Source organism: Zerene cesonia, chromosome 17 (genome assembly GCF_012273895.1).
Source record: "Zerene cesonia ecotype Mississippi chromosome 17, Zerene_cesonia_1.1, whole genome shotgun sequence".
NCBI classification, from domain to species: Eukaryota; Metazoa; Arthropoda; class Insecta; order Lepidoptera; family Pieridae; genus Zerene; species Zerene cesonia.
In genome coordinates, this window is record NC_052118.1 from 5,461,760 (window position 1) to 5,473,642 (window position 11,883).

At 34.0% G+C, this 11,883-nt stretch overlaps 1 protein-coding gene across 1 annotated transcript; it reads left to right on the top strand.

The window, feature by feature from the left end:
- Window positions 1-433: 433 nt before the first annotated feature.
- LOC119833216 (G1/S-specific cyclin-D2-like) lies at window positions 434-10,242 on the top strand. The gene is made up of 4 exons (XM_038357138.1): window positions 434-821; window positions 2,108-2,323; window positions 4,289-4,445; window positions 9,262-10,242. The coding sequence occupies exons 1-4, from the start codon at window positions 522-524 to the stop codon at window positions 9,543-9,545; spliced, it is 957 nt and encodes a 318-aa protein (XP_038213066.1). The 5' UTR covers window positions 434-521; the 3' UTR covers window positions 9,546-10,242.
- Window positions 10,243-11,883: the final 1,641 nt, after the last annotated feature.

An 11,883-nucleotide genomic window follows, 5' to 3' on the forward strand; every position in this document is an offset into this window, starting at 1 on the left:
ATGCACGAATTATTTATTTATTTATCTATATATATTTCAAAATAATTTAGCTAGTGCAATAATATTAGGTACAAGTAGCTACTTCAAAGTTACAAATCAGTGTGGGCTTTCGTTTACTTAAACATATTAAGAAACTACGTATCTGCATGAGTACCACCGTCGCGTCGTACAAGTTAATGCAATTGCTGATATAATATTGCATAATATTTAATAAATTTAATTCTTTTACAATTGTCTTATTTTTTCGAATGACCGATGCCCTTATTTTTATCACACAAAGTGTAACTCGAAGTCTCGAATATTATAATTAAGTGTATCTTGAATAGGGTCCGTAAGGGTCTTAGAACTTTTGAAAAGCACAAAGGAGGCATGGTGGGGTAGCGTAGCGTGTTCACTATTCACGCGCATTCCTTGACATTTCGAAACCGCACTCGTGTTTTTGGTCGCTCGGTGACCGGCTGTGCCGTTTGTGCCGGTACGCTTACGAGATACGTACTTTGCTACATAAAAATATTGTGCCTATGCCAACTACGAACTTTATCGTTAAACTTAAAGACATTGTGAAAAAAAGTGTTTCGGTGTGGAAAATGGATTTATCGTGCGGAGAGAACTTACAAAATTCTGGAAATAATAGCAGCAGCAGTGGAAGAGCAGATATGTGCATCGCGGGTCCAGATCGGGCCCTGGATCGGAATCCACACCTTCTAACAAACCTTCTGTCGTTAGAAAGATTTCACGCCTTGCACACTGATTACTTTCAAAATGTTCAAATAGATATACAACCATTTATGCGGAAGGTTGTGACTACATGGATGCTGGAGGTACTTGAGTTTTATTGTATTTTTATGTGTAACATGCCTTTACAATGATTATGTTAATCATGCCCCTTTGTACAAACTTGAAACTATCGCCTACTGTTTCCGTCAACAGCTGATTAAGTTGACGTCAATGACCTTTAATTTGTAGGCGGCGTAAGGGCTTCTGAGCTTTCTAAGATAGAGCTTTCAAAACAAACTTTTTGCTATAATTCTTTTTATACATAATGATAATGTTTTTGTTTCCATGTCGAGCCATATTTCATATGACAATTAATACTTATTAAATATTTTGGAACTACCCTCATGGTTGTTATTTTATTGGTTACTTTTTTAATAAGATATACATAATCTTTATCTTTTATAAAAGCTATTGCTTTTTAATATAAATGTAAAATTTGATATTAGTGTTGTTTTTTATATCTAAAAATGATATATGTAGGTACTTACATATAATCTAAATATGATTACAGATAGTCGAAGAGAATTAATATATTTTGAGTAACGTAATAATTATTAGGAAAGACTTTATGTGGATACTTAATAAATTAATTCCTAAATTATAGACAAATTATCTTTGTATAATCCTTGTTATCTGTGGTCGTTCACCCATTACTAGATTCCAAATATGTTTAACTCATGATTTCTATGGACTACGACTTAAATATTTAAGTAGGTATTCATTAATTATGAAGGTGGTCTTTAATATGTGTGTGATTAGAGTAATTGTATTTATAAGTATATAATATATAGAATAGCTTTGTCTTTTACTGTAGGATATATATTAAAAAGTTAGTTAAATTAGTGATATGATGGAATAATTTTCTTTTACCTACCTACGACAAGGTTTACAACCCATACACGTAAAGAATGGATTGGATTTTATGAGCCCTTACAATTGCTGTTCGCTGAGGGGGTGCTTTTTATGTACATTTTTTTAGTTCGATATATTTGTTCGGGTTCCATAAGCGAGGGAATTTTAATAGCTTTACCTAAAATCTTAACAGATTCAGTAATGTTCTCAACGGCCATTCGGCGAGCGCAACCTACTAACACTAGCTTTTTCTTGACGAAATATTATCATGTTAGGTAGGACACTTAATTACGTAGAGGTACTTTGCATTTAGGACTTGGTTTAGAACTACATTGATATTTTTTTTATTTGTTTACTTATAAAATGAGATAACTTATGGAATATTTTTCAAACAAATAAAAAAAAAACCGCACATACTAAGTTTATTTTATTGACGCTTGCAGATAAATCTATATTTAAAACAAAATATGTGTCCCAGGTTTGCGAAGAGCAGCAATGTGAAGAGCAGGTGTTCCCTTTGGCCGTGAGCTACGTGGACAGGTTTTTGGCGCAGGTCGCCATCTCGCGCCAGCAGCTGCAGCTCCTGGCGGTCACTGCTCTGCTGGTAGCCTCCAAGTTCCGCCAATGCCATCCACTATCCATCGATCTTCTATGTGCCTATACGGACAACTCGGTGTTTCCACATGAAGTTCGAGTAAGTTTCAGCTACTTTATATTTATTTAATTAGATATTTAAGTATCATATTTTATGTTGACATCTGCCAATAGTATAAAGCGAGAGTTTTATAAATACAAAGTTGTATTATTCACGATAAAAGAAAATTTACGATCGCTTTTATATCTTTCTGTAAACAATTTAATTTTATTTAGGTTTTCTAGGGATTATTAAAAAGTATAAACTGTGTTATATTGTATCTCTAAGCACACATTTTTATTGACTTGTCTTTGCTTCCTATTTTTTAAAGTATTTAATTAGTTGGATCATTATCAAAAAAGGTCGATTTAAAAGTTAACGCGCCAAGACACAGCCATACACCTTACATCCTGCGACGACCGCAAGACGGTACACATTGTTTTGATTACACTGAGTGAACTCGATTAGCCGAGTCAAATGTCACTCTTTCACCCCTTGGGGACGCCTTCATATTACTCGTTTCCTTAGTCTTCCTTATGAGTTTCCTGTTATTACTTCTTCCGCAATGCTTATTGTATACGTTCTGGGGGACGACACTTATTATTTTCTTACGATCCTACTGTAGCGTGTGACGAAAGCACTTAACAATTAGACACTGCTTCCGTCGGAAATGTGGGAAGTGACATACCGATGTATCAACTGATAAGCAGGCTTGCTTCGTAGTTTATCAGTTTTACTCCTTCGTATGTTATTTAGGTACTTCACGTAATCGATTTCACAACCACAAATTGCTATGTTGGTAATTTGAATATGGTGTGCAGCAAAGCAGGTGTGATTCGACCAATTAGTTCGGTAACACCCGTGAGCTTTTCACTTGTCACATTATTCTCACGCTATGCGTACCCTCAGTTTATCAAAACAGGAAAATTATAAAAAATGAAACAAATATATTTTTAATATATATTACCGTCATAACATTACATTATAAGTACCTGGCTGTCCGCCGGCTTCACCCATGTTACGTTGTTTCTTTCCTTAAGAATCTCTTTTTCTCTACAATCATGTGCCTTAACAAAAAAATAAAAGAAAAATTTGCCGATTTTATCGAGCCGTTCTCGAAACAAACACATTTGGCGATTCATTTTTATTTATATCATTAAGTATGAAACATCAAATTCTTATAATAATAACAAAATAATTTAAAATATTACAATTATGATATCCATCTATTGTCATTGCTTAATTGGATGCCGTGAGAATGTTACCTCTACAAACTTGAAGGCATGTCGTGTACCGTATGGTATAGTGGGGGTACTCGTATTTCCTTGCAATTAATTCATACGATGATCCCATAGATAAGTTGTCGATGTGCATGGTAATGAGATCATTTAGTGGTATGTTCCCATGTCTTTGGCCACCTTTATAAACAGTTGGCGTTTCGATCCAAATTATAATAACTGCGTGGGAAGTTTTTAAAATGTATGGTCTTGCAAGATGTTGTTGATAATAATAGTTTATGTATTTATTCATGCTGCGGAAGCTTAAAATCCATATGTAGAATCTATATTCTGAATAGTAGTAGTATTACTTTTCTTTTACGATAACTAGTATTTAAGTCTTTTAATTGGGTACATAGACATCCACCCTCGCTCATGCACACATCCTAAAGTGTGCAGATTTTATAAGGTTTCACACAGATTCTTACACAAACAATTAGGCCACCCTTATTATTTTAAAGAGCTTCCCGACGAGAACGTCCCCGCTCAATAGTTCTCTTGGTTTGCCCTATTCTTGTACTTTTGTTTGGTGAATTCGCTATTTTTTTGCGGTTTCCGCCTGTTCCATCGTGTGTGACGGTGAAAATTCAACTGTGACGATATTATATATCTGACCTCTATCAAGAATATTTTTAAGATATCGATATTATAAATCATTTTGAATAAATTTAGTGACTGTGTTACGTAAAGTTTAATAAACAGATTGAGTGTTGTACATTGATAATTAACATATAATAATCTTTTACAGCAATGGGAAATGATGTTGGTGCAAAGAATGAACTGGCAGCTATCAATCGCCACAGCATTTGACTTTGTAGAACCAATGCTGGCCAGAGTGCCTTGGGGCCGAGGGAACCCTCTCATACGGACACACGCACTTACACTTACATCAGTATGTTATACAGGTAAGGCTTCAGAATTCTTACTACTATAAATTAGTTGTCGTTGTCATAAGATGCGGGTGGAAGTTTCGTCGACTGCCGGTTGTCCTTGAACTTATGGTGATTATAGAAAATCGATAATCGCAATAGAAGTGACGGGTAATACTCAATATTAGGTGAAACGGAATTACATGGGCTTTACAATATTAATATACATTTTCGACATATAAATAAAATAACACTACTACACTATAATATAGCAAATGATTATAATATATACTATACGTTAAAAACTAACAAAGTTTCTAACAAAGGAAATAATTACGAGTCGAAATATTTTAGGATAGGTACAAATACATTGTTCGACACTTTTTACCGATTAACGGGGGTTGTGACTTGTGAATGATCGTACCTCCCTTTGTTGCGTAATGCGATTAAAGTGCGTGCAGTCGAGTGGTCATGTATGAGTATTTAGTATTTAGGGCGGAGGGTCGGAGTATCGGAACGCACATGCTCGTGCCGTGATATCGCACACCTTGTGCCGTCACCCCTCTGCCACTGACCCCTACGTTTGTCCACTTACATAAAAATTATTGCAATTTGTTTAATTTTACGGTTATATTATATACTCTGTTTGACAATAATAACGATAGACCAAGAGGTTACGTTTCTATCCTTACTTGTATAAGTATTTCTAATAATAGGAAATTAACTGTGAAAGTGTTTTGTTGTTTACCTCTCTTTCACTCTTCTCAATGAAGCGATTTTATGATATGGTGGAGATAGTTTGAAAGCAAGAGCGATTTAGCCCAGTTTTTACTGCGGTGAAACATAAATAAGTAAAAAATATAAGAATATAAATATGTAACATATATAATAGAAGCATAATTCATTACAAGTATTCGTGAGTCCCCTAAAATTTTGAAACAAATTATGAAATTTAACGTTAAAAATATTAAAAGATATTTTGTTAAGCCGGTTAAGCACAACCATTGTGCTATCGAAGCTATCTGATTTATGACAGTTACTATGCCATGTGCTCGCCTGGGGATAAACTCTCAATCTCTCTTATTAGCTGTCGTTATTAATTTTAAATACATCCACTGATCTGGTTGTGTATATTGTGTGTAGGTTATAAACATACTAGCAATGAACTGCAACATGAATGATATGTAAACAAACAAACTTTCGCTTCTATTTACAAGGATCATGCAAGTTTTTTGTTTTCTCGAAACAACATTCAATTAGCAGTTTTTAATACTGCATTTTTTTTACTGTGAAAGTCGGCAACCAATTATGTTCCTCAAGAATAAAAGAAGTATTTGAATATTTTTACTTTTTTTGAAATACTTTTACAAAAAATTACAATAATCGATATTTGTCTTAAAACGGAGAGGCATAAAATATCAAGGATCTTATAAACTGTTTTAAAAATTATGAAGATAACAATGGATAGGATATCTGACGACCGGTACTTAACCCGAAGCGCCCCTATGGTCCGGAGAGTATTTAGATAATATTTTATTTATGGCTGGCATGTGTTGAGCTTTGGGTATGCTTTTGGTATTTTTTCAGCCTCTCTAATTTAAATGTCAACTAAACTGATCAGTAGTAATTGAAACTTAACACAAATTATTATACAAAATGTTTGTGGGATTCTTTAAAAGTATATAGATATGGTATCTATACAACGATGAATTAATTGCAAATGTTATAATATACTTGCATAATTTTATTGAAATTCGAGCTTAAAAAAGGACATGTGCGTATCGTGGGGTATTGGCTTATTGGTCAACGGAAGTAGACTTGTTATAATTGCCAGTTACAGATTGAATACTATCAGAGGTGTGAACAGGTTAATAACACTTCTTAACCCCTAACCCCTATCTTGTAAATGTAGGTTTAATAGCCCCTATAAAATTAAATATGAAATACGATAGCATAGTTTTATAGTCTTAGCATAATATTGTATTTCGTATTTCATAGTACAGTATAACTTATACATCAACGCTGACTAGTTATATATCTATATATGCAGAATCTTAACTTGTTTTAATGTGGTCCCTGTTTTAATTAGAATCAAAACTTGCCGATAGCGAGCAATATTAATCAAGTCGAATGCTTTTAAGCGCAAATAATTCAAGTAACCATGTCACGGTCGCTGTGACTTATGAGACTAGTTGCCGAGCGCAGGGGACCGCGCCAGCTGAGATGCCGACAATGCGCGAAGACGTCCCGCAGCCATTGTGTTTTTCAAGTCGGCCTGTCCCGCTCTACACGACAAAGGGCTCCCAACAAAAACGTCGTCTGGCGCACCTGGCGTCCCAACCCCAAGCTATCTAACCCGAAATGATGATAGTTTCTGATCTCAATACTTTAGATTTTTGAACTAAATCTCTTTCCGTTCCTTCACTTCCGATCTATTCCTTGACAAAAGTATTACCCGTCGTTTTACGATATAAATAACAGTGTCCTGAATAATGTATATGTGTGGGTAATTGCTATGAATCGAACGAATGAAATGATTCAAACATGATTTTTAAGAACCCTCTTCAAGCCCTTAACGGCTTGCAAAAATAAGATATATGGTATTAGAACTAGTTTCACACAATTATATAATGACATTTACTATTTGCAACCCCTGCACATTTGCTTTTGTTTGTATAGGTGAAGAGTTGATGTTTCGCCCCATTCGATATTCGGGCGAGACAGGTTTACGAAACGGAACTTAACGGTTCCTAAAGTCTGTTGGTGGAGGTTGATTACATTCGCTGGTGTAATTAGAAGGGTAAGACGGGGGTGTAGTCTTAGACGCGTGGCCCCTTAGCGCGTGCGTCACCAGATGGTGAGACCAACTGACAGGCAACCTGTCGCACAACGGATCGCCTCGGTCCGTTGACCGTGCTTCGAGATCACGGCCTGATACGAGACTCGCTATCAGTTGGGATTTTATCATGCCCAAATCCGCTATTGCCACACATAACCATGCTTATGATTTATTCAGTGTAATTATCTTTACAACATTTGGTTTTCTGGCAACTGTTATATTTTGAATATGTCTGACTGACTCGACCACGTGGTGAGTTAATATCACAGCTTCCAAGTGTGATATTATTAATATTCTCATTATTATAAGGCTTTTCGATCAGAATATGACCTTCTGGCAGGGTAACAAATTGATTACTTTCATTAAAATAGATTATCAAATGCATCCTTTGATTAAATCAGTTATGAGCAAGTAATGAGAAATTTGTTATTAATTCTTATTTAATGAATAATTCCATAATGAATATAAAATTTTAGACTTTGTTTATCCAGAATTGTTATCTACCACTAGATTTTAAAAGAGGTTCTGTCGAATATCTTAGACAGATATGGCTACAAAAGAAAGTTTCTGATAAACTAATACCTATTTCAAATTGAATGTTCGTTATAAGCGATAGTATGTGCTAAATTATTTTCTATTATAAAGTCAGTTAAAATGTTAATCAATATATTAAAATCAGTTTCGTTAAGTTCAAGCTGTTATTGACCGTAACGTACCTACCTATAACGAACTTGAGGTTAGCATTTAATAGACACCTTTTTTACGTTAGAATGGCGTGTTTTCATGTTTTTCTTTAACGAAAGTACCTATGCAGCGTAAAGAAGCGTATAAGGGCACGCTAGAGTAAAGAAGGGTGTAGGTGGGCAGTGACCCTATAGCTACCTACTTGGAGGCAGCGAACGGAAGGGTCGTGCCAGGTGCTATTACATCTGCCGTCTTGGCGTACCCTCAGCCTACAAGCTAACACCCAGTACTTCTTGTAAAATTGTACCACGTCGTTATGCTTCATCGCACTGCCTTCACCGTTAGGAATATAGACTCATCTACCTTTATAGGTTCAGTGACTTAATGTGGTTTAATCAAGGTGCACAATGATATTGTGGTCAATTTTGTATACCAAGAAGGATTTTAATTGTTCAAAAAATAATTAATATGTGCTGCGCCGTTCAAGCCTATTGTAATCTAAAGATTAGTTGTAGCTGAAAGCTGAAACATGTTAAATCATCAAAATTCTTATTGTTCCATTTATTTATATAATATCAATGATAATGAAAAGTCGTAACTTTTAAAATCATGAATAGACTACATAAATTATAATTAATTGATTAACATTGATCCTAATAAATCGTTATTGATTATAAATATCGATCTCAAAACTCATTTCACAACAATTCGTTCGTTTCTCCGTCCCTAGCAAAATTTGCAGCTGTGCCCTTGACTAGAAGACGTAAGATGTAAATTACTATTATATTCCCGCTATTGTGCCTAAAGCTACGCAACACAAAGATGCAGACGGGGACGCTATGCACAAATCTGGCAGCTGGCAGTTTTCCTTCCTTATTCTCAAACAACAATAGTAGCCAGTATTGTGCAAAATGTAACGCGATTTTTTTTGGGGCCCCTACGATATTGTACCGGCAAGATGGCGTTTTACTCGGCCATTTTTGGTCATATCTGTCGATTGAAGCGCGATATTCACAGCGCGATCAGTGTTTTATTGGACCTAAATAAAAACAAATGCAAGGACGCTAAGATGCAAGGTGCTTGTGCCACCTGTCCGTATCAAGTAATTATCTCACAACAGATGCGCTTTACCTGCGTCCGCGTACCTCAACGTATCCTTGTATTAAAAGAATGCCATAAAAATAAAAATCGTAACTTTATGCATGTAGCTAGCTTTATTTAGTAATTATTTTAGTGTTTTATATGTTAACGCGGCATTAAGAAGAAAAAAAATATATATATAAAATACCTTGATACATATTTATTAATTTTATTTTTCTTTGTTAACAGAAACTGAGCTTCTATTAGTACCACCGTCTCTAATTGCTGTGGCTTGCATCACAGCCGCTGCCCGAGGTCTAAGAGTACGTATGTCCGTGAGTGACCTGTGCTTACTAACGAGATCGCCGCCTGTCGCCGCAGAATTAGTAGCAAGACACGTGGAAAGAGTCCTTGCTAGGGAGACCCAAGCTCAAGAACCAAGGACCAGACACGTTCAGCCCGTAAAACAAACGACATCAGATCAAACTCAACTCCCTGATACGCCAACAGATGTTCAAGATGTCCGTTTTTGATCTTATAATCAGGCTACCGTTTAAAAAGTGTTTTTTTGCACCGCAATTTTTGTCGTGAGGTAAAAAAGCTAAAATGGATTAGGAATGTTTATCAAACACGTATGCTTTAATAAATTGTTATTATCGTTTTTAAAATCTTGATTGGTAACTAACTGGTAATTATGCAAATCTAATAATTAAATATTCTCATTACCTGTACGAGATAGATATAAAGCCAACACGTATAAGTCAATTGATCTCATCGGCATTGATGAAATCAGTTTCTAAAGATTTCATTGTTACTTTTTTTTCGTCTTGCACCTGGGCGTACAACAAAAGTTTTTGGTTGAAAAACACTTTATTTATTTTGTTTTTCTCAATACCTACGGACCATGCGTCGCAAAAACGTCCATTGATCTCAAATTATTATTTAAAAGCACTAGTGTAGATTTGTGTTATTTATTAATCGTATATTTGTTAATATTAGGTACATTATTTATTATAGAGCAGTTTGACGGTGTTTCAAATAACGGAGTTGCAAGCTATATTAGGTTTAAGGGTTTTTTTTTTTGTATTTATGATCTCCGATTTCTCCAAAAATTTATACCTACATAGTAAGACTGTTTTCTTTTCAAGCATTTTCTAGCCAAATATTCGAATGACATTGTTATGTACGTAATGTTTGTATAAATTAAATACATAAAATTAATAGTTAGAATGTATTAAAAGACATTATATGATATGATTATTTTGTGTCATAGTAAAATCATAATTTATTAATGAAATAGGATCTCAGTAAGCGAATTCCAAATAAACAATGAAATGTCTGTAAAGAATAATGTGTTTAGTTTTTAGTTTTACTGATTTGAGTGAAAATGTTAAAGTATGTAATGTTTATTTAGGTCGATGTTAAGTTTTAGTAAATTCTAGTCACATGTTTTACACATTCCTGTTATCGACCAAACTTATTCGTAGATTTAATTACTAATATAATACTTTATTTGTACTTAGATTTATAAGGCGCGACAATTTGCCTTTCATCTTTGTTTCGAACTGTAACACCTGATTCCAATTTTAGCCTAGTATATAACATTTTTTTCATAACACTGAATGAATGTTAACGCAAAATGATGTGCTCGCAACTTGTTACGAAATAAATAATTAATCGGAATACATACCCTAATCATACGAGTGAAGTACAGTTTGTACGTAGTATTGTTATAACTGTTTTGTAATTTGTGTGTAAATCGTATCTGAAAATAATAAAAGTTTTACTAACTCATGGTGTTAATTGTTGATAAGTGTATATGTTATTTGTAATACTCATTATATAATAATAATACTAATGGGGGCAAATTGAAACCTTCATAAATAATTGATTTATATCATTCGTTAGTTTAATGTGTTGTGTAAAGTTTAACATTAAGTAGAGGGAATTGAAGCATCGAAGTGGCACGGCGTGTCTATTGTCTAACGTTACGCCGTCCTGATTAAGCTAATTAATACAACCGATGGTAAAGCTCTTGAAAATTCCAAAAATTATGAAAGTTCATGTTTGAAGGCTCTTCATTAATTTAAGATTAGTTTTTTGATTAGTATGTGTTACCAAAACCCACTGAAGTAGCAACGTATTTTACATTATGAGTACTAATTAATAAATGTGAAACGTTTAAAAATAGAATATTCTCTGAAGGGTCTTTCATGAAAAATAATTTTGTTTTTGGCACATAATATGTAAAAATAATGCACAGATTTTTTTTGTCTTTATACTTTTATGTTAGTTGCTACAACTTAGTTAGGCTAACTTAAGGTGTACAGTTATTCTGAAAATGTTGTGAAGTTTCCTAAAAGAAATAAAATATAAAACACGAGTGAAATATTTTATTTTCATCCTACAGAAGACTTATAATTTCTCATTGAATTTTAAGGCTTGACAAGGAAATTCCATTTTTTTTATAATAGTATATTTAAGTATACTCATTTGGATGCGTGTTTTAACCACGACAAGAACGCCGTTTGTGATTATAAAACCTAGGTTAAATCTCAGTGTGTAATTTTATTCAGTGGAATTATGTATGAATTAAGGACGAAGAATTATGTTCAGATCAGGTTTGGAACATTGTTGTTAAAATAGAAACGAACGATAAAAGCAAAGTTTATTTTAAACACCTATTACTCAAAGCTAGAGCAATGTTTTTGGGTTGTAGTGATTGCCTACCTTCGGCGAACCACCAGTTCGGTTGCCCTTTTCATGAGAAACTGATTTTAGTGAAAAAAATCTCTGTTTTATACCTAGTCTTGCCATAAATATTGTAATAAAGAAAAAAGAAAATTGTTAACTGCAAATAACATTTATTAC